The sequence below is a fragment of the Alexandromys fortis genome, unplaced genomic scaffold (genome assembly GCF_014885135.2).
Source record: "Alexandromys fortis isolate MF-2015 unplaced genomic scaffold, M_Fortis_MF-2015_v1.1 scaffold_0, whole genome shotgun sequence".
Taxonomy (NCBI): domain Eukaryota; kingdom Metazoa; phylum Chordata; class Mammalia; order Rodentia; family Cricetidae; genus Alexandromys; species Alexandromys fortis.
In genome coordinates this window covers 23,713,207-23,736,402 of record NW_026067949.1, presented here as the reverse complement: position 1 = coordinate 23,736,402, position 23,196 = coordinate 23,713,207, and the positions used below count along the sequence as shown (strand labels likewise).

Below are 23,196 nucleotides of genomic sequence, written 5' to 3'. Positions count from 1 at the left end.
AAAAAAAAAAAAAAAAAAAGATGACAGAGCCAAGCTTTAATACAGGATACCAATCTGCAAAACAGTACATTTTTCAATTCATCGTCGTCATCATCATTATCGTCATCATCATCCTTCAATGCAATTTTATTTCTTCCTCCTGCATGGCAGCATGGCCTTTGTTAATGTGACTTGTGTCTCCCTCAATCCAGCCTTCTTTGCGTGCTGTGCTCCAAGGCTTCTCAGTGCTCCCTGCTCCCACAGCACACCGCCAAGCCTGCTCTAAAACCTCTCCCACTGACCAGAAGGCCTTTCTCCGAGCCCTTGCTCTCACCTCCCCTACCCGACAGACAACACCTCATCAGTTTTAAAGATTCCACTCAACACCTTGTCCTCCAAGATTCTCAAACCACAGAAAGGTCCTTCTCGTCTTCCCCAGTGGCCTCAAGGACACCAGAACAGGTTTGCTTCCTAGCATATCTGTGAGGCTATGCGGAGAAACATCTGCTCCCTCCTCTACCCCACGAGCAGAATGTCCTTCCCTGCCCCACAGACTGCCGCTGGGTCGCATCGCTTGCTTTGGCAGCGGAATGTAAGTAGCTGCGATACAAGGGAGACTTTAACCGTATTCATTGCATGTTTTTGGCTGGGCTCTGCTGCACCTGTCATTCACTCGCCCTAATGAGAACATATCTCCCAGGTTGCCTCTGTCCATGGAGAAGAGATACATGAAGCCAAGTTGAAGCTAGCTCATAGCCTGGAACCAAGTGAAACCAGTCTAGTGCTTAAACTAAGCCACAGCTGACCCTGAAAAAAAATATTCTTGCCATCTGCCAAAAGGCTCTGGGGAGCCTGTTCCGCTGCACTGTTGAACCAAGAGCTGTGTAACACATGCCTAGACCCTGACATCGGATGTGTCTCTTTACCCATCTTTGGATCTGAGAATGATAGTGACTTTTAGCAAATTTTTAGCAAAGACAATTCATACACTGTCAAATTCACCCTGTTAAAGTACACGGTTCATTTTTGTGTATTGTTCTCTAGGTATTATAAATAATAGTCAACTATCACCATTATCTAACTCCACAACATTCCTGCAACTAAAAAGAAACCCATAGCAATCAGAAGTCCCTTGATACTTTTTATAAATAATAATTTGAATGAATTATTTGAAAACCACTTATTCCAAATTAGCATACTCATACAAACATTGCATAAAGCTTTTTTACCAGAAGTATTACATCCCTTGAGCATTTTTATTATCTTTCAAGTAAGTTATATCTGCATTTCCCATATATTTTTAAATATAAATATACAATACACTTTTTTAAGGGCTGTTGCAAAGCAAAGGCTATTTGGAGATGTAATTTTTCAGTCTACAGACCACAGAGACACGATTACATTAAAAAACAAAAACACACCAGGCATTGAGGAGGGATCTCAAAGCCACCAGTAACCGAGAAGAGAAATGGCATGGAATCTATTTTGTACTTTTTGATCCAATGCCAAAAAAATAAATCCCAACATTCCAATAACAAAGACAGGAACCTCACACTGAGCAAACAGACACTTTAAAAATATAAACCTCAACATGGCAAAGTGTGGTGGGTACTGTAAGATGACTGTTGGTGGGTGGCCTGACATCATACCTAAGATACTGTCACTCTGGGTTTTTTTTTTTTTAAGATTACTAAAGTAGCTATTATAAAAACCACAACAAAAAGTTCACTTCATTCTATTAGCCAAAAGAGATACTTTGTTTAAGAAAGAAACTGACTTAATGTTACTAGAATAAATAAATTCATGAAGGCAAAATGTTCCCCTTTCCCAGTTCTCACCCCCACTCACAATCACCCCAACTCTACCCCAACTCCGCTGTGATAGACAAATCTGCTTTGCGATGCTAAGAAACCTCGAAAACAATCCTTTCTAATCGTCACCGCTATTTCCCTGCAAAAGAAGGAAAATTCTGATGGAGAGCTAGCCAGCCCAGGCAGCTCAGGAGGATCTCGACGCCAGCTAAGCTGCAGTCCGGTTTTATTTTTACCCGTCTCTTTCCCGGACTCGGGCGGCATCGAGCCCCAGCTGCGCTCTGCCAATCTGGGTCATTCAGCGCAGAGGATCAGTGGGCGACAGCCGCTGTGTCCGCTTTTAGCAGCATGCCCGGGGAGGGGGGGGGGTGCTCGGGCAAAGCTGGCATGCTCTGGATCCCAGGGTCCAGCCAGGAATGACTGAACCCTGTGGCTCTTCCTAGGCCTCTGGGGGATGGGAAGTAGCCAGGAGAAACACAACCAGTCACCACTGGAATGGACTATTACCTCCAAGCCTCCTTAAAACCCATCAGCTTATAATTCAATATAAAGTACATTCCTGTAAAGACTAGGAAGAAAAGAATTGAAGTTCCCAAGATATAGGCCTTTTGTTTCATTAATCAACACTTAAAAATCCATGTACTTCATTTGCGTTCACCTTTTACAGCTAATGGAAACAATTAGGTGTGGGTGGAGGGGTTGGGTACCCGATACTCGATGACACCTCCAAAATTGACTTTTTAAGCCATACAAAAGAGAAATAAAGCTGGGCAGAGAGTTACACAGCTATCATCCCAGCGCTTGGGAGGCCGATGCAGGAAGATTACAAGTTTCCGGCTGGCTTGAGCTACACAGTAAGACCTGGCTTACTGTGTAGGTTCTAGGAGTCAACGCGGGTCCTTATCTTACACAGTAAACATTTCACTGATAGTGCTATCCCCGAAGCTCATCAAAGTGTCAGTAATAGGTGTTCTTGGCTCCTTCCTCATTTACTTCTTGCAGTTGTTGTTGTTGTTTTGTTTTGTTTTTTTTACCACAAGCTCCCAGATTTTACTTTAAGAACCCCCTGCTTGTTTGTTGAGTAGCAGCTAAGCCCTAAGACCAGAGTCTGAGAGGTCTGGGCTAATCAGCTCCAGCCCCCTGGACATCACGAATGAAGACTATGGCAGCTTTCTCTACCCAGGGCATGTAAGGAGAGCTGGAAGGCTGGATTCACCTTGTCTTAGTCAGAACTCACTGGCTTTCTTGGGCTGGAACAGGGCAGGCAAATGGCATTCTTCAATGCCACACAAGGCCCAGCCCAGTGGGACAGCTGAGAGAATCCAGGTCTTCTCCAGTATCGCTGATGTGGCTGAGTCAGCCTGGGAAGTGGGACTCTATCCACACTCTTGGGGAGCTAGGAGGCCTTCTGCTTCCCTAAAACCAATTCCAGGTGAACTTTCACTATACAACCCTAAAAATACTAACAGACTCACACACACACACACACACACACACACACACAAAATCAAGGGAAAATTTACTAAATATAAATATGCTGCAGTATAAACTCAAATAAGAAATTAAACTGCAAATGTATCATACAACTCAGCACTCGGAACAACAGGGAGAGTGAGCGTCCCATCCCACCACATCAATATTAGGGCTCACCAGGCCACTTGGAAAGCTGAGCCCACACGGGCACAGAAACATGCAGTTTTGTGACCAACACATAAGCAGAAACAAGAGCACTGAAAATGACCAGAATTTAAAAAAAAAAAAAAAGATGCTATTTCCCACTATTGACTAATGTAGAATTTTAGTAAGAAATACAAGTGAGGGTGCAACGGGACATGAAGGGAGAGTGGAAGAAAGGACAAGGCGGGCCATTCTGGAAACAAAGGTAAAATGCAGGCAGATCTGGGGAAATCTGGACTTTTCATGGACCCTGAAGCCAAACAGTATGTAACACATAAATAGGGTGGTGGCCTTTCTGGCCGCCATGTTGATTTCTTCCAGCCTATCCAGCTCACTGCTGCTGTTTGGTGGAAGAACAGGTTTAAAGTGTCCTGCAGTTTGAATGTGAACTATTCCCCATAGGCTCATGTGTTTGAAAGTTTGGTCTCCAGCAGGTGGCACGGTTTTGATTGGTTGTGGGACCTTTAGGAAGGGCCTCAATGGAAGTGAGTCGCTAGGGGCTAGGCCTCATGGCTTCCAGCTCCAAACCTTCCCACTTGCTCTCTTCGCTTCCTGACCACTGCAGCGGCAGAAACAGCCACTCCATGCTCTGCAGCCTCGCTTTCCCAGCAAAGAGGGAGCCTTTCCTTCCAATCTTTGAGCCAAAATAAGCCTTCCTCCCTTCGGGTACCTTTTCCAGGCATTTTTTTCACAGTGGTGAGAAAAGTAATAAATACCAAGTGCTAATCAAAAGCTCACAAGAGGGCTGTAGAAACTCACTGGCAAAACACTCTCTCCCGTGTGTACGACCCCGGGAAATGGTGCATGCGCACTAGTCACATTCAAACAGAAACCCACGCAGTGCAAATGTATTTGTTCAGAACATCAGGGACGAAATCAGGCAAGTGTTTGAAGAAGGGAGCTGCAGTCTGGGGGTGCCAGGGCAAACCAAGAAAAGAACTGTTGCAAGACACCAGGTGGGAGTCCAGGAACCACACAGGATCCCGACCTACCCACCCAACTCCACAGGAGTGACACTTACAGAGACAGAACCAATGAAGAAAGAGCCTGAAGGGACATGAGGGTAGTAGATGTGTTGACTACGGTCTAAACATGATGCCACATACAGAACACCTAACAGGGCACTGATTCCATGAGCTTTTGTCTTGTTAATAATCATCTCATTTCTGCGTTGTACCCAAGGCCATCCAAATCCAGAGATGGGGGAAAGAGTCCAGTGAATGGGGAAAGATTGGGGAGGAGAGGTGAAGAGGAGAAAGTCCCACCCATTGGCCTGGTCCGTTCTACTCCTATCAGGACCTTTTCTTCAAATCCTAACCACTCTCCTGACAAATTTTCTCTTTCAAAAAATACTGTAAGGGCTTCAGACGAAGAGAACGTGCATGGGTACCAGATAGCTGGAACTGTTTCCTAGCAACCGACACTGCTTTGCAGAGATGCTGCAGCTCAGTAAACAGCATCTCGGGAAGGGGCTGAGCTAGGGGGCGGGGTGGCCAGGTCAGTCACTTAGTGTCTGTGGCTGGGATCTCCTTATGAACATAGCATCACAGGCCAAACTCTGGAACTCGACTGCTCAGGTTTAAATCTCGTGTCTGCCGCTTGCTTGCTATGTGGCTTCAGTCAAATCAGTTAACATTTCTGGGCTCCAATTTTCCCATCTGTGAGAGATGCATAAAACTGCTTGATCAAGAAGCACTGCACCAGATGTTACAGATTTATATTTATCATATCATTAGCTTAAGCGTCTACACCATCACCCGCACATAACAAATGGGCTAGAAGTGGGTCTGCTTTCACTATCATCACCATTATTGTTTACTCTGGCTCTGGGCTAGCTGGGTCACAGTACCACATCACATTCCACTGACTTTTGCAACAGGATGAATCAGGCTTTCGCTCGTCCCCGACCCCTCCCGTTTATGACAACTTACAAGCTCCCTTAGGAAACAGGCGGTAACCACATCTGTCTACGATGACAGCTTCAGCCCCATAGCCATTTGGTTTTCCACTTCCCATGGGAGAGGCGGAGAGGAGGCTGCTTCTCTGAGCTCACACTAGGCTGTGACGGAGGTCACAGTCATGATGGTTTACCAGTTAATTTTGTGGGGGCCAGTGTCCTTGTGAGAACACCTGCCTAGTTAAACACACACCACACACACACACACACACACACACACACACACACGTGCAAGGCCGCCTCTCATAAACACTCTTCCATGTTTTCTCAAGATGAATATCTTGTCATCAGAAGTACTCCGATCTTTCTTTCCTATTAAGAAATAAGAACTAGCTGGGCATCTGGAATAGGTGGGGGAAGGCACTAGATGTGGCGCAGAGCTGAGGACAGGGAAGGATAAACATCCGGGGACTTGCCTGCATCCGCCATCAGTTCTAGCCCAGAACTCAATTCTGTGAGTGCTACGGGAGGCCAGCCTGCAAAGAGGGCTACTCGTGAAATGACTCCTCCAGCAGGTATCACCTAGCAAAGGGCCCGAGGTAGAATCATGTTCCAGGAATCCAATCACTGACTGTGTCTGGGCCACACTCAGGTGAACTGCTTTCTTAAATCACTCTTTAAAAAAAAAAAAAAAAAAACTTTGCTTTGGGACATAGATTCTTGGACAAGACTGATGATGATGATGATGATGATGATGATGATGATGATGATGATGATGATGATGGAAGAGAAGGAGGGGAAGGAGGAGGAGGAGGAGGAAGAGAAAGAGAGTACCTTCTCCAGTAGCAACTATGGTACTTAAGTTCTGAGCAATAACAATGAAGCAGGTACATCAGAATTTTCTAGAAAGCATCTTACAAGGGACAGTTGTGGTCTCCAGTTCCACTTCCTGGACCAGTGATGTGGTGATGAAGTCTGTTATACATACTGGCCCTTCCAAACCAGAGGACATCTGTGAATTGCCACCTGGGATCTTGTACAAACTTACTCTACTCACACCTGGCAAAGCAGGCAGATTTCTTCCAGTTCCTTCTCTCACATCCACATACAGGGCAGAATTCTACAAACTCCATTTTGCCTGAGAGTTTTAATCCCTAAATCCTGTAATGTAAATCCCAAGGTCTTCTCTGACATTTCTCCTGGAAAAAGAGCTCTGACTGTCTCTGTGACTTGGATAAAAGGATCTGGTTGGCCATGCTGCTGACCCTCTGTGCAGCCTGCAAGTATATTCGTGGAGGCTAGGGCTGCAGCTCAGCGGCAGAACCCTGGCCTAGACTGCCACACTCTAAGTCTAGGGCGCAGAGCTCAGCCAGAAGGAAGAAACGGGAAATATATAACATGTTTAACAACTTTTGTTCCCTGTCCCTCTCCACACAAGAGACCTTCACCCTACCTGTAGAGTGTTCTAGTCTCTGTGTGTGTGTGTGTGTGTGTGTGTGTGTGTGTGTGTGTGTGTTAGTACTGGAAGTTAAACACAGGGTCTCTCACACACTAGACAAGTGCTCTATCACTCAGCTACAATCCCAGCTAAACACAGCACAATCATAATAGAAGTCACAAATCAGCATCAGTCTAATACTACTGCTTGGAATCCTACAATGTCCTTGGCTCGCATTTTACCTTCACTAAAAACCCTCATCCTCAGAAAGAATTCTTCCACCTTAAACACCCCACACAGCATTTGCTTACTTATTCATTCACCCATTTCATTTTGAAACCTAGTCTTAACATATTATAACGTACCCTGGTTCCAAACTCCCAATCCCCCTGCCTCAGCCTCCCATATGCTAACACTAGAGGCTTATAGGAATGCACCCCCACACCCAGCCTTGTCTTCATCTTTAGAATATATATAAGCTAATATGTAATCATGCACTTATTAGTCTAATTCCTCTCACTCGGTGTGATTTTCGTAGGGAAGGAGCTGTGTGAGCTTTGTATCACGTAAATCTGGGTCTTCACTGAGCCTGGCACACCACTAGAACTCAGGAAACTTCTCTCAGAAAAGGAATTTTTAATCACATTTTCACATGCTGATGCTGAATTTTTTTTAATCATGGTTTATAAAAAACAACACAAATGGGTTCCGACTGGGCCTCCCATCTAATTAATTTCATAGTTCAAACCATTTGAGTGGTTGCTATTTTTTATAATTTATTTTTATGTTATGTTTATTGGAGTTTTGCCTGCACATATGTCTGTGTGAGGCTGCCAGCAGCCTTGGAACTGGAAGTACAGACCAGGTATGGACTACCACGTGGATGCTGGGAATTGAACCCGGGTCCTCTGAAAGAGCAGCCAAAGCTTTTAACCTCTGAGCCACCTCTCCAGCCCCAAGTGCTTGTCATTTTGATTAGAGTAAAATGTCCAATTAAAATAAAAGAATCGAGTACCATTTGCTAGAAATGGCATGCAATGAAGGCAAAGAACGGTGGACCCCTTAGAATAAACGGAGCTGTACCTCCTTACTTGGTGTGGACTCACGTGGTCACACATGAGGCTGAGACATTTTTGTCTTCCGAAGGGTTGGGTCCTAGCAATGAAAAATCCACAACCTTTCTACCCTGGAGCTTTACTCAAAAAGCAAGTGTGAGTGGGTTCTAACTTGGTCTTCAATAATGTAGCTATATCAAGATCATAAGGCCGAGCGGTGGTGGCGCACGCCTTTAATCCCAGCACTCAGGAGGCAGAGGCAGGCGGATCTCTGGGAGTTCGAGGCCAGCCTGGTCTACAAGAGCTAGTTCCAGGACAGGCACCAAAGCTACAAAGAAACCTTGTCTCGAAAAAAAAAAAAAAAAAAAAAAAGATCATAAGGTAATGGCAGGGACTGTCCCTCACACAAGAGTGGCCAGAAAGACAAACATACCTCCTAGTACCACCTAGTAGTGACCATGGTGACTACTGGTCAGACTGTAGGGCACGGGTGGGCCAGCCTTCTCCACTCCATTCATTACAGCTCAGTGTAGACGCAAACACCATTTTGCTGGCAGTGTCAAGTATAGTAGGAAAAGGTATTTGCCAAGTGACTGTGTAGGTGCATGGCAAAAGACCAAGTCACCTTGCCTTTTTCCTGATGTCAGAGGTGATTCCTTGGGATCCTACAGCTAAGCCCGTCAGGGTCCTGTGCACAAGAACATGGCTTGGGTTGTGTTGTTCTCAAAGCTGAAGACAGGGAGCTTTTCCACAGCAGACTTGAATTCCATTACGTCATCCCTCCATGCACAAAGAGATAGATACAACATCTCGTGTCCTGGTGATGTTGCCAAAATTATGTCATTCTCTTTAAAAAGAACTATTATTCCCCCCCCCCATATTATCTGGGAACCCTTCCGTTTCAGCTCCCATTGTAATTATCAGTCACTTAGCAGCTAAGTTCTAGTGGCCTTTCATTTTCTCATTCGGCCGCACTGAAGTCATTCTTCCTCTATGTCTCCTTACATGCAATACACATCGGATACCTTTCTTTGCTTAGACTATAAACACACACACATCCTTAAGGACAAGGGAGGAAATGCATTACAAAAATTGTGGTTTTTTTTTTTAACTCTCAAAGCAGTGAACTATGCTTAAAAAGAACAAGCCGTTCCAATGAGAGTAGCTCAATCAAAAATTGGCTGACCATGGCGGTGCATGCCTATAATCCTAGCCAGCATTCCAAAGGCCAAGACTCAAGGACCTGAGTTCAAAGCCAACTTGGGTTACACAGCCCTACCTAAAAATAAACATACAAACAAATAAATGAAACAAAAAAAATCCATGAAGCTCAAGACCACAATATAGTGACAACGTCACATGGAAACACAGACCACAGGGACGTCAACCACAGCAAGCTCCCCAAAGGCTCCAGAACTGTATATCCAGGTTCTTTAGCTGCTTATGGTGACACTGATGGCTGGCAGAGGCTTCTCTTCCCCTCTCAGGAGGATCTGCCTCTTGGTTGGATTCAACACTTTCATTACTCAAAGATAAAGTTCTGCTCAGAGGGGAAAACTCTCAGATGAAAATGCAGGAGATGTGGCAAAGATCAGAGTCAGGGTGTCGGGATGCTGGAATACACCAGTACTAGCAAAAGGTTTTTACGCACACACACACACACACACACACACACACACACACACATCCCATTTGAAGAACAAACCCTACAGACCACACAGGGGTTGTTTTTATTCAGTGGAGTTATCCAGGGAATGAGAGGGTAGTGAAGAGGGTACCTTCTCCATTTGAAAGTGTTAGGAGCAACAGACCAGCACTGAAGAGAAAGGGCACTGAAGAGAAAGGTGTGAGGAGAGCCATGACCTCTATTAGCAGGCATCAAACACTTCAGCATCTGTCTTCATTCCTTTGAGATGAAGGCAAGCAAGCCAGGCGGGCAGCCTGATTCCCCTCACCTAGGGAACTGGGAGGTGGCCCGCCCACATGAGAACAATCCCGAGTCCTGAAGAGGAAAAGCATGCGCTACAGGGAAAGGCTGGTCTGGGCAGCTGCAGCTCCCAAATCTACACGTTGTCCCTACACAAGAGATGAACCTCTGCACTGCCAAACACAGTCCTTACAAGTGATGCAGGGTCCTAAATGAGAGACCCAGAAGGAATCATATGAAAGGGCTGTGCAACTAAACCGATTGGAAAATTAAACTTTCCTGGTTTCTAGAAGCCAGGTTTCTTACCTATAAATTTTAGATAACTGGAAATATGTTTGTAATATATATGTACATGTAACATGTACTAACAAATATAGTATATATATATACAACACATCCTTCTCTATAGCATTTACTAGTATATGATAGTATAACCTATATTGATGTTTAGTGTATATACAATATATATTAATATATCACATATGCATATTTGTGAAATCTAAGAAACGATGCTAGAGATCACTGTCCTATCGCTGACATTTAGTACCATTGACAAGACCCTTAACCTGTCGGAGCTTCACCTTCCCCATCTGGAAGTGGGGTAACACCAACAGTACTTATCATGCAAACACAGAATTTGCCCTCTACCAGGTGTGGTGGTGCATACCTTTAGATCCAAGACTTAGGAGGAAAAAAAAAAAAACAAACCTGTGAGTTTGAGGGTGGCCTAGTCTACATAACAAATTTCAAGCCAGCCAGAGCTATATAGAAAGACTGTCTCAATAAAACAAGAAGGAAGGGAGAGGGAGAAAAGGAGGGAGAGAGAGAGAATTTACCCAATGCCAACACACTGTAAACACTACATAAATGCAGTTTCTTATCCTAAGCATTATCAGTATCCTTAGCTCCTCAGCATGCTGCCTCCTAAGGGCCATCTAATGAAAGAAAGAAAGAAAGAAAGAAAGAAAGAAAGAAAGAAAGAAAGAAAGAAAGAAAGAAAGAAAGAAAGAGCGAACTCACAATTTCCAGTACTTCAAGTTCTGCCTTGTCCCACCTAGCACTGACTGCCACCCATGAAGTCAAAGCCAGATGTGGACATCATAGGTCCTTTGTCATCTGTCAGTGAAGAACAGGGTGCTCCAAGCTCTAGCTGCTGGGAGCTAAAGTCCTCCCTTCCCCTCCCCCTTCTTAGAGCCGAAACTCTGTCTGCCCATTTAGAGTTTGTTTGATACAATCAGTTTCCATGGAGACACTGAGGCAAGAAGAGTCAGCTTCCCCCTCCTGTTCCACTTCCCCTTTCCCCAAATCTCTGGGACTTCACTGTTCTCCTACCATGTGACAGCATTGTGTCACAGCAGCCCTTGTATACAAACAAGACAGACAATTTACATGCCATTGTGAGAAAGACACTCTTGCCCTGGTCTATACATTGGCTTTCTCCATCCAGCCGAAAGGGGTTTTCTCCTTCTTCATCTCTCATATGCAAAGCTGGAGAAACATTTGTAAACCTAATCCTCACTACAATTTTAAAAAGATTTAAAGGAGTCCCTCCAGAGAAGCTGAATGACTGTGCAGCTTACACCGTGGCATCGCCAATGCCGTAGTTCCTGGCTACAAAATGCTAAATGAACTCAAAGACCACCCATAAATTTCCCCTCCTGCAAAGCCTTCCAGTATCGAGAGCGCTAAGACACCAGCAGTGCGTTTAGTCTTCAAAATCAGATATGAATAAAAGGCGAACAACTCTCAGATGAAGATGCAAGAGGTGTGGCAATTCCCTGTGGCTATAGGGAACAACTGAAACATGTCTTGGGTTACGAGTAAGACTGTACTCATCACCAAAAACCCGTGGGCACGCTACCACTCAAGGTAAAGTAATCCAAAAACTCTTCAAATTGAGACGGCTGAGTGGGGTTGAACTCTTCAGCCCCGCCCTTTGAAAAGCTTGACAACCTGTTCCAAATCCAAATGAAGTGGAACCCAGCTGAAGGGACATCTGGTCCTCCAGAAAATGTCTGGCCCTTAAGAGAAAAAGAAAGATTAGAACAGATTAATATTGTTGTGGGTGGAAGGACAAACAGGAGAGGAGAACCAGCCATATTAGAATCATCTACCTGCAAACAAGCATCAATATTAGCACAGAAGAGAGGAGGCGTCGAAATGAGCCGCTACCAAGCCAGCCTCCAGTTTAACGTACCTCACTGTCTGCAGGCGAGAGGCACCAAAGACTCTTCTCGGCGTTTGGGAGCAAAACTTTACACGTTAAAGTTTGAAGTCCAACCTAATAGTGAACAGTAATTCTCTAAGGCTTTGTGGACTGGGAGGTCACCTCATGAGTGAGCTATCACAGGCTCTCCTCAGATCCTAAAGTCAAACAATAGTGTAGCTTACCGGGCCCCTCTGCGCTCTATGCGTTGCCATACAGTTCGTGAAGCGGGCAAAGAGCTGGAGATTGAAACACACAGAGACTCACAGACAGAGACACGGGTCATCCTTGAAGCCAGGATGCCCCAAGAATGCCCCCCTTTATTGCGTCCAGGGGCAGCTTATATAGGGATAGCCACACCCCAGCCAAACAGACCAAAAACCACTCCCCTGCCATCAGGATCTCCTGATGGTCTTTTGCTCAGAGCAGCTGTAGGCACTCAGATCACGGGAAAATAAGTTGTTTTTAAGATATTCAGAATCTAGGGGTTCACAGCTCCCAACAAATAGTAAGACATAACATCTACTTCATATCTAGCCCAAGTATCCAGAATCGCTGGACTGAGATAGTGTCAACTCCTGCCTAGACTTGGATTTGGTCCCCAGCATAAGTAAGTATTAAAACAGAGTGAGATTATGAAGTGAAATCAGGAGGTAACTGAGCTGTATTTTGTATGCTAGAAACGTATGGTTCTGAAGAATTTCTTTCAAACTCAGGCTTGGTGCCAGGCATTGGTAGTATATGCCTGTGATCCCAGGAGTGCCTGTCATCCAGGAGGACCAGATTCAAGGTCAGTCTGAGCTACTCAGCAAGCCTCAGTCTCAGAGCATCAATATAAGTCTGGGGATGTTAGTTCAGTGAGAGAGCACTTGCCCAATTCCTGGCACTGAAACACAAACTAATCGTAAATAAAACAAGATAGTAGCAGAGTAAAACAGAAACAGGACAAAATCAAATTCGGTTGCTATTAGCAACAGCACCAACAGGGGTAGCAATGCGAAGAATAACAGCAATAGTAATACAAAGGGTAACTGTGATCCTGTCACTCAAACAGTACTGGGTGCTACTAACATGCACATGTGGAGTGTGTTTGTTTGTGTGTGCTCACATGTATGTGTACAGGTACCAGTGCGTGTATGCATGTGTGTGCTTGTGTACATTGTCATCAAGAGTCTTCCTGGACCACTCCCCATCTTATTCTTCAAGACAGAGCTCATGGCTACGGGCTAGTCAAGCCAGCTTGCATGGGGAACCCAGTGCTGGAACTACAGGTGGGCCTCGGTAGACTCTGCAGATCCCAATCCCAGTCCTCACACTCACCCGGCAAGAGCTCTAACCACTCACCTTATCCCAAGTCCCTATCTAAGCATTCTAAAATATTTTCACTTATTAGACCCTCCGGCATGCCAACGAGGTGAGATATTCTTTAACGTCCTGTTTTACAGATGTTTCAACAATACCCCTTTGTTGTTTTGTTGTTAACTCGAGGTATCTTTCAAAGAAAATATCTGGAAACAGAAGGGCAGGAAAAGCCGTTTGTCCAAGGTCGCTGGGATAGAAGTGACAGACCTGGGACTCCACCCAAGGATTTCCAGCTAGGAAGTTAGGCCTCTTGGCTCACTGTGCAGGCCTTACTACCGGTGCTTGGGAAAAAGAACCAGAAGGGCAATATGATAGGAAGTTAGCCTTGCCTCTGCCTGCTGAACTGTGCTGTGTCCCCAGGACCCTCCCCAAACACACAGTAAGGCTCCCTCCTATCCTGTTCTCACAACCATGGAAGTCGCTGGAAATGTGACCCAGCTGCCCCTACCCAGTTGTGACCAAGTCCAGCTTTAGCCTCTAAGTCAGAAGTTGGGTGGGGGGGGGGTCCAGGAAGCCTGGCTTCTGGACCACATTTCCTGCCCAGCAACAGGGTCTTCAAATAGTCAAGGCTGCAGGTCACGAAACTCCTGTTAAGAACCTGTATCTGGGAGCTTGCTCAATTCTCTGAACAGCCCGACTCAAGGAAGATGAGTAGTAGGTGAAGTTTGTTGATTAACCTGCTGCACCCAAGGGAACGTTTTCTGAAAGGGTAAAAATTCCTGACTGCTTAAAAAGAAAAATGAAAATGAAAAGGCCTGTGGGAAATTTAATCACCGATGGAACAAAACCGAAAAACAAAGCCCTCCCAATGAGGATGTTGCCGGAGACAATGGGCCCCTAACGGGAGATGCGATTGTCTCCCAATCCCCGCGGGAAGTGGCTCACACTAAGAAACGCATTATTACTGTATTAGCCCTGGAATCTTTGCTCATTGGGCAACTGTGTGCAAAACCATCTGTTATGGCCCCTGGCTCCCAGTTTGCACACGTGGCATTTACATTTCAGGAGGAATGTGAGAGAAAGGGTGGAGGGGGCATTGAGTATCTCCCACCTCCCACAAATACCTCTTTATACCTCCTAGGCTTGGAAGGAGAAACTCCCCTTTCGGTGAAATACAACTCCTCTGTGGAAAGGAGATAGGCCCCTTCAATTATGCACACGCAGCGTGCCGGGCAGCCTGGTCCTGGAGCCACACAGGCACACCCCATTGGCGTTTTCACTTTCTCTGACTGCTTTAAAGGGGAAAGTAACAAAAATAATACTAAGCTGTGTGGAGGGCTTAACCTGGCTCTGCTTTCTTAAACTGCCCCTTCCTTTCTTCAAGCTGACATGAAAATTGATGCTCCATACTGTGTGTAATGTTTAGCCTGAAATACCATCAATTTAAAAAGAGGGAGAGATAGCTTGCTATAGGGGATGTACATACTCCAGAATTCACGAAGATGTACAATTCAGATTTCCACGCTATCCTGTATGAAATGTTGCCACAATACACGCTTTAAAAGCAGAGCCTGTCAATATTGCTATCAATTAAAGAAACTGGAATTAAATCACTTGCCTATGAGAACAGGGAGGTTATTCTTCCTCCGGTGTGTTCCCTTACCTCCAAAATACAATCAATTTTTCTCCAAAGGATATTCCAGTTCAAAAATCTGAAAGAGTCCCGCGACTCTCCACTACCGCCAGCGTCTACAAACGTCTCCTGCGGGGCCTGGGAGCCCCAAGCGCAGAGAGAACACCTGTCACACTTCAAGCCTTCCAGCCACACATCAGAAATAAGAAGCTGATGTCTTTTTCTCATCTGGTAGTGAGTTATCTGGATCAAGAGACACGCCAGCTCCAGCTTTTAGCAATAGTGTCTGGTATACTCTGTTTCCTTAACTCCGTTTTTTAAACAGCCATTTCCAAACTCTGAGACGCTTTTGTATGCATGAAGAAGGTTGTCCCTGAAAAAAGGTGGCGGCCTGTGGCCGGAGCCTTCCAGCAACCGCCTCCGTAGGCAACTCAGCAGGTTTGAATCTACAACCCCACAATTCTATCACCCGAACAACAATGGAAACCTGGGCTGTCCCGAGGGTGGGGACGGGGTCGCTAAGTGACAACTGAGCCCTGTAAAGCTTATCCGCGCTTGGTCGTGACTTAGCCGCACACATCCTCCTTTGAACTGTCAGGTCAAGGGGGTAACGTGTCGTTTGGCCAAATTGACCTTCCACAAGCATAAAGAAGCATAATTCCGTTGAAATGGGGGCTCAACGAATAGGATCACCTCCCCCACTCTCGCCCTCCACGCGTCCTGAGCTCAAAGACCGGTCGTTTCGGCATCGCAGGGCTACTAGGCTGCACCTGCAGATAGACATCATGAATCAGAATCACCCAGCGAGCGCTTCCTGGACTGAGCAGAGAGCTCCAGTGATTTCCTTGGCCTTCCACCGAGCCATTTAACAAGTGAAATGTGCCAACCTGGCCGGGTATATGGCCTGCTGGAGCCCACCCTGCGGTCTCTGGGGCAGCCATGGCTGGGTATCGTGTCTGCGGATAGTGCGCTAGCAACTAGGTCTTGCAGGTTCCCCCACGCTATGCTCTGCGCCAGCCTCGCACCTGAACCGGTGCCAGAACACAGCCAAGAGGCTCTCCGATGGGTATGAGCCTCTGTGGAGACACTGCCAAACTCTGCTCCGGAAGGGCGAGGAGGAAGGCCAAGAGGTGAAATGTGGAGCAGAGAGCGGGACACCCTGAAATGCGGCTCCCGCAAGGGCTCTGGAAGCTCGAGCCCCTGGCGCGTTTGCAGAGCTTCGGCTTGCACTGCGCTTCCCATGGCAGCGCTTGCAAACCGAGCCGAGATTGCGAGCAGGGATGAAGGCGCAGGGGACCGCCTCCTGCCCCTAGGCGCACTGCTAGACCGCAGTGCCCCCCCCCGTTCACGCCCACCACCCCGGGACTCCAACGCCCGAGGACCGCAGTCCGCTGGAGGCCGCGGTGGGTGACCTGAGGATACTGGCCACGAAACGGGGGTGGGGAGCTGGACCCGCGAGCGCTGTGCGCCGGGCAGTAGCTCGGGGCGCCCCTGCAAGGCCGCCCGTCGCCGTCGGCACCTACCTCGATCCACTTTTGTGCCTCGGTGAAGGCAGGCTCCGGAGGTGGTTCCGGCTGCAGGGGCTGAAGAGCTTCCAGACCGAGAGCGGGGCAAGCCATCTGCGAAGCCCGGCGAGCACTGAAGCGCTTGGCCGCCGGGAGGAGAACAGCCGCCTCCGCAGGAGCGCGCTCTCCGCCCCTTCCCGCCCGCCGCGCTCTCCCGCCGCCTTCCCCGCCCCCACCGTGCAGGTCCCCGAGGACAGCGGCGCGCACTGCCGGAGGACGCTGTGGCCACCTCAGCCTCTGTCGCCCGGCCTGCCGCTCCGTCCCCTCCCCCAGCTAAAAATAACCTGCCAGGAGCGCCGGGCGTCCCTCCCTGCTCACGCAAAGACCGTGGGAGGGATTCGGCCCGCCACCCGGCACGTCCCGCCACAGGCCGGCTTCCTAAGGAGGGCGGATCGGACTGCACCTGGGTGAAGCGGAGTGGGGAGACAGCACTATTTCGGCGGGGCTGAAGGACTCGCCATCACCTGCTGTCCCTCCCAGCCACAGACCTGAGGCCAAGAACTTCAACCCCTGGCCCTGCACCCTTAAGCATTCAGAAGGCAGCCACCAGATCTTTCTGTTAAACAAAGATGAGAGGACTCCCACAAGCTACCTGGGCCCTAGTCTGTTGACCCAGTCAAATGATTTATTCAGCTCCTATTATTCGCCAGACACCAAGCGAGGCACTGGGCGGGAGGAGGGGGGCCATGGCAACAAACAAAAAACTCTTTAAAATTTGTGTTGAATTTGTGTTGGCTGGTTTTATTTTATTTTTTTTTTTTTTTAATTTTTTTAATTTTGGTTCCTTTTTTTTAAAAATTAATTTCTTCTTTAAATTTTTTTTTTTGTTTTTTTTTTTAATTAGTGGTTGACAAGGGAGGGCTCAGCCCATTGTGGGTGGTGCCATCCCTGAGCTGGTGGTCCTAGGTTCTGTAAGTAAGCAAGCTGAGGAAGCCATGACAATCAAGCCAATAAACAGCACCCCTCCATGGCCTCTGCTTCAGCTCCTGCCTCCAGGTTCCTGCCCTGCTTGAGTTCCTGTCCTTCAAGGATGAACCATGATATGGAAGTCTAAGACCAATGCTTTCCTCCCCAAGTTGCTTTGGTCATGGTGTTTCATCACAGCAGGAGTGACCCTAACTAAGATACAATCTGAAGATCTTGTCTTTTAGGCTGGACTTTTAGGCTGGGATATAGCTCAGCTTCAAGAGCACTTGCCCAGCATGCATGAGACCCTGGTTTCTGTCCCCAGCATCAAGTACAAGAGGTCACAGAAGCACAAACCTGTAATCCCAGCAGTCAGGAGGTGGATGGAGGAAGAAGATTCGAAATCTAAGGTCATCTTTTGCACCCAGTGAATTCGAAGCCAGCCTGGGCTATTAGAGACTCCCCTCTCTGGATGTTTTCCCACTATGTATTCATGATACAGATATTCCCATGGGGGCCCAGACAATAAACATGCAAATCGAAAGATGCTACGCTAAGGGGAGATGGACTATGTTAGGGAGAGGAAGTGCTGGTTGATTTTCAATAGCCTGTTCTCGCCGCTCCAGAAATGGCTGCCCCAGCGTGTGCCCTGGTGCTGTCAGCGGGAGGCAAGTGTGCCGGCAGAAGCCTACAGGAGAGAGAAGTAGGGAAAGAACGGGGAGGTTATTCTGATGCCCCCTGAAGCCATGAGGATTGGCACCACTACTCTGAAGCAACAGAGGTTTCTCTCCCCTCCATGGGTCCTGTCTTCTCTTGTCATATCCCTCCCTACAGGCCCAGTAAATCCCCCTGATATCATCTGATTTCCTTTCCCACTCTTGCCCATTTCCGTCCAGTCACCCCTTACTTTTGCTCAGTCACTTCAACATGGTTCAGTTGAAGCTCACTGTGTTATGTGACAAAACCTTTCCTGGGGAGACACAACCCACATGTCTACTCACCCCAGATACGGATCCCATGACAGACAGGATCTAACCAAAGTCCACCTTGGTAAACCAATGCGTTTTACTGGGGTTCCTTTAGAGGACTATGGGTAAGGAGTTACTTAGAGGTGCAGAAATGACTCAAAGACAGCTGCATCACGAAAGCCCACCCCAGAATGAGGGACTGACCACTCACAAAGCTGGGAACCTGGAGCACAGTGCACAGCCTGCAGGCAGCTCAGCAGGTTGGAGAGTGTCCTCTCCAGGTCCCAGGCAACTCTGCCCGGCTCTCCTGCCAGGCAGCAGGTCTCAGCCTGAGAGTCTTCTTCCTAGCTTGACTCTGCTCTTCTGACATATGTTGAAGGGGAAGGAATGTGACACAGCTCAACTTTTATTATTTAGGCCTAGTGATTCTGGTCAGTTTCAGGAACTTCCTGAAGGTGTCTTGAGTTGCTTACCTTCCTACTTAAGGTGCCTCCCTGAAGGAGGTAATGTTTCAATTGCAGAGGAAACTGTTACACAACACACAATGCTGTTTGATTGACACAAAGCAGATGACTTATACTCTTTGTATAGCCCTACAAAGAGGTGAGTAAGGGTAGCTGGAGGCAGGCAGCTAAACCTATCCTTTGTTTATAGTCTGTATTTACTTTGGGTCCAGTTCTGCCACTGCAACACAGAGCTAGAACCCAAAGCAGGCTTGAAACTTCACTGTTCTCTGCTCGGGAGCCAGGTGACCTATAACGCATAAACTGTGAAAACCCTTATACGACACTTGAGTGGAGCCAGGCACAGGTCTCACTGTGATACAAACAGGTGACCACCCTAAACTTTATTCTAGCGCTGTCATCATTGCTGTGAGGCGACCAGGGACTATGAGGAAGCTAGGACATCAGCTCTGACAGTCTTCATGCAGGCCTGCTATAACAGCATGCCCAGCTTCCTTTCCAGTTCTGTTCAAACTGCACTACATGTGTGCCTCAGTTTCTCCCTGCCAAGGGAAGCCATCGGGCCACCCAGCAGCATCATGAGCAAGAACAAGCATGGTGAATACATACAAAGAGAAAAGCTTTTTAGTTCGTAGTGCTTAGTAAAGGCCAGATGGCCTGGTGTGGGATTTCCTGTGGCCCTTGCATGCTGCCATCCAAAACAGAGGGCAAGGAAGATGTACAAAACACGAGTCTTAGAGAGGGCCACTCCAAAGATGACCTTGTCTCCAAGAGGAAAGACAACATGAGAACTTATGAAACAGCCCCAGTACACTGACGTTGAACTGTCGCCATGGAGTTCACTGCATGGTAAGTAGAGGGAAGGGAAACAGGTGATCTAGAGGGTACCTGGATTCAAACTGTTGACCAAGGCAGTGTGATAGTGCACATCAATAATCCAAGCCCTGGGTAGGCTGTGGTAGGGTGCGGCAAGTTTGAGAACAGCCTGGGCTACATATCGAGGCCAGCCTGAACTGCATAGCAAGACCCTACCTGTAAACAACAAAAGGCTGGGGATGCAACTCAGTAGTAGAGCATGCTCTTAGCATGTAGAAGGCCCCAGGTCAATCCCAGCACTAATAAATAAATACGTAAATAAAATCACACAATACATGGACTCACATGGGTGGCTTGAATATTTTTAAGATTCATCCCTACAGGTTACAGCATGTATCAATATCAGTATTTTGTCATTTTTCTATCTTTTTTTTTTATTCAAGAGATGTAATCTCACTGTGTCCTCCAGATGGGCTCAAGGATGCTACTGCCTCAGTCCCTGTTGTACCTGGGACCACAGGTGATGCAGACTATCGCATCCATGCTCCATTCCTTTGTATTATCAAAATCTTTGACATTGTATTAATATTCATTCTGTTTGTCCATTCATCACTCGGGTTGTCTTCACTTTGGAGTTGCTGTGCGTAACGCTAGTATAAATGGTTGTGTACATGAGTTTGTATAGCAACGTGTTTTCTCTTGTGTGTCTGCCAAGATGACTTTTGTTCAGCTTGCTGACAAACTACCAGACAGTCCTCCTTTGCATCCACACTATTCTGCATCCTTACCAGTATTGCACGAGGGTTCCAGTTTCTTCATGTCCTTACCATGCCTACATTTTCCCCAACTAGCCCTTTACAGGCCTGGAGCTCACTGTGTAGAGCAGACTGGGCTCAAAGTCCTAGAGATCCATCTGCCTCTGCCTTCTGAGTGCTAGGATTAAAACACGTGCTACCATCTCGAACCCAGACTTTTAGTGTGACCATGGCAGTGTATATGGCATGGAATTTAAGTTTTTGTTTTGTTTCCACACTGGCCTCCACCTCCATATAAAACTAAGAATGACCTTGGACATCTGATGCTCTCCTGCCTCCACTTCTGAGCACTTGGGTTATCAGCATGTGTACCACCATGCCCGGGCTGTGTCTTGCTGGGGGTCAAACCCTGGGCTTCACAAGTGCAAGGCAAACTGCCGGTCAAGTTACATCCTCAACCTTGGATTATGATTTTAATTTGTATTTTCCTGGGAGCTAGTGACAATGAGTATGAGTATCTTTACATATGAATACTGGCCACTTATACATCCTCCTGGGAGAAGCATCTATTTTCTGGTTTGGTTTTTTTGTTTGTTTGTTTTTTAATGGATCATTAGATAACTCAGTCTGCCCTATATCTGTGGTGATCCTCTTGCCTCAACATCTCCAGTACTGGAATTACAGTTCTGCAATTCAAGGTTTGACTTTTATGGCATTTATTAATTGGATTCCTTTTTTCTTCATTGTTGAGATATAAGAGTTTTTAATATATTCTAGATACACACCCCTTATATATATGATTTGCAAATATTTCCTCAAATACTGTATGTTGAATTTTCACTTTAAAAGTAGATTTATTTTATTTTTTCCAAGTGTGTATATGGGTGTGTGTATGCATGGGGCGCCCATGGAGGCCAGAAGGAAATGTCAAATCCCTTGGAACTGGAGTTACAGGACTTTTAGAGTTGCCTGGTGTGAGTGCTGAGATCCAAACCGGTCCTCTGGTAGAGTAATGAAAGCTCTTGACTCCTTATTCATCTCTATCCTTAATTTTTACTTTCTTTGTGGAACAGATGTTTTTCATTTTCATAGTCTAAAATATCCATTTTCTAATTCTGCTGCTCAGGGTTTTGGTGTCATACCTAAGATATAATAGATTAATGTGAGCTCACAAAAGTTTATGTGTCTTTCAAAGAGTTTTATTGTTCCCCCTTTAGTACATCCTTAGTCCTCGTTAAAGCGCGGATCTTAAGGTCAAACTAACTTAACGGGATAATCTGGGTCCTTGAGGGAGCAGAAACCAAAGTGCGTGTTCAGGTGCGAAGACCTCGTGAGGAAGCTGTCTTCAAGCGAAGCTACAGGGGAGTCGGCAAGTGCTGACTGGGAATGAAGACTAGAGTAGTAGTTCGCACCTACAACCCCAGTACTCAGGGAGGCGGTCGTTGGAGAATTTGGGAGTTCAAGGTCACTCTTGGCAACCTAGAAAGTTTGAAGCCAAAGCGAGGTACAGGGAACCCTGTCTCAAGAAAGGGGGCAGGGTCAGTCAGAAGAGCCATTAGGCAGCCTGGCAAAGGAGTCCAAATAGTCCAATGGGCCAACCTCGGCATCCCTGCCATTTTCTGTAACTAGCCAAAGACACTGTGGCGTCTCAATGCAGTGTGACAAGGATTTCAAAGCAGAACAGCTGCAGCCCTTGTTAAAGGGCCACATTTGAGTCTGAATCTAGTCCTGTCACTCATTACAAGACATTAACTAAAAATTATTCAACCCCTCTGAGTCTTTCTCCCATCCCCATCTGTCTTGCAAGGTCTCAAGTAACCTAGGCTGGCCCAGAATTCACTATGTAGCCAAGGATAACCTTCAGTTTCTCAGTTTTCTACCTCCACTCCCCCAGAGCTTGGATTCTAGGCATGCTCCACTATGCCTCGTTTATGTAATGCTGGAGATTAAATCCAGTGTCCTACAGATAGAACTACATCCTCAAACCCTAATTTTGTTCTTGAAACAGGGTTTTATGTGGTCTAGGCTGGACTCAAATTCATTATGTAGCTGAGATGAACTTTGAACTCCTGATCCTCCTGCCTCCGACTCCCCAATGCCAGAATTGTAGACATGTACCACTAAGCCAGTGTGTGCAATGCTAAGGATTAAATTCAGAGCTACATCTCCAGCCCTAAGTCTCAATTTTATTCATAAAACACCTATGTTCTTAGATGCCACTAAAAAATAAGGGATTTATAACAATAAATGTGATAGCATTATCTATTAAGATATGTATGGTTATATATAATGGAATGGTTAGTTTTTACTTACAAACTTGCCACAAACTGGGATCATAAGAGAAAAGAGCTTCAATTAAGGATTGTCTAGATTAGGTTGACTTTTGGGCATGTCTGTGTGGGAATGTATTGATTGTTAGTTGATGGAGGATGACCCAGCCCACTGTGGGCATCACTATTCCCTAGGCAGGAGTATCTGAACTGTGTAAGACAGGAGAGAGCTGGACAAAAGCAATGAAAGAGCCAGCAGTGTGGGCACACTCATTTCCCTCCACTCTTGACTGTGGATGTGATGTGGCTTGCTGCTGGAGTTCCTGCCTGGACTTCCCTTCAGTGATGAGCTGTGATATGGAATTGTAAGCCAAACAAACTGTTTTCCCCCTAAGTTGCTTTTCACAAGGCTGTTCGTCACAGCAACAGAAATAAAGCAGAACATATATACAAGGAAGCAGATAAATTGGTTGTCACAAATTCTAAATTCCAGCATGTTCAGTGTTTGGGAGACCTGTGGTTGGAAT

At 46.5% G+C, this 23,196-nt stretch overlaps 1 protein-coding gene across 1 annotated transcript in view; it reads right to left on the bottom strand.

Annotated features, from left to right (window-relative positions):
- Nucleotides 1–16,649, bottom strand: part of Limch1 (LIM and calponin homology domains 1) — a 299,518-nt gene extending 282,869 nt beyond the window's left edge. Inside the window, exon 1 of the mRNA XM_050149634.1 lies at nucleotides 16,449–16,649. Coding sequence (XP_050005591.1) covers nucleotides 16,449–16,544 — 96 coding nt within the window. The 5' untranslated portion in view covers nucleotides 16,545–16,649. The remainder of the gene's footprint in view (nucleotides 1–16,448) is intronic.
- Nucleotides 16,650–23,196: the final 6,547 nt, after the last annotated feature.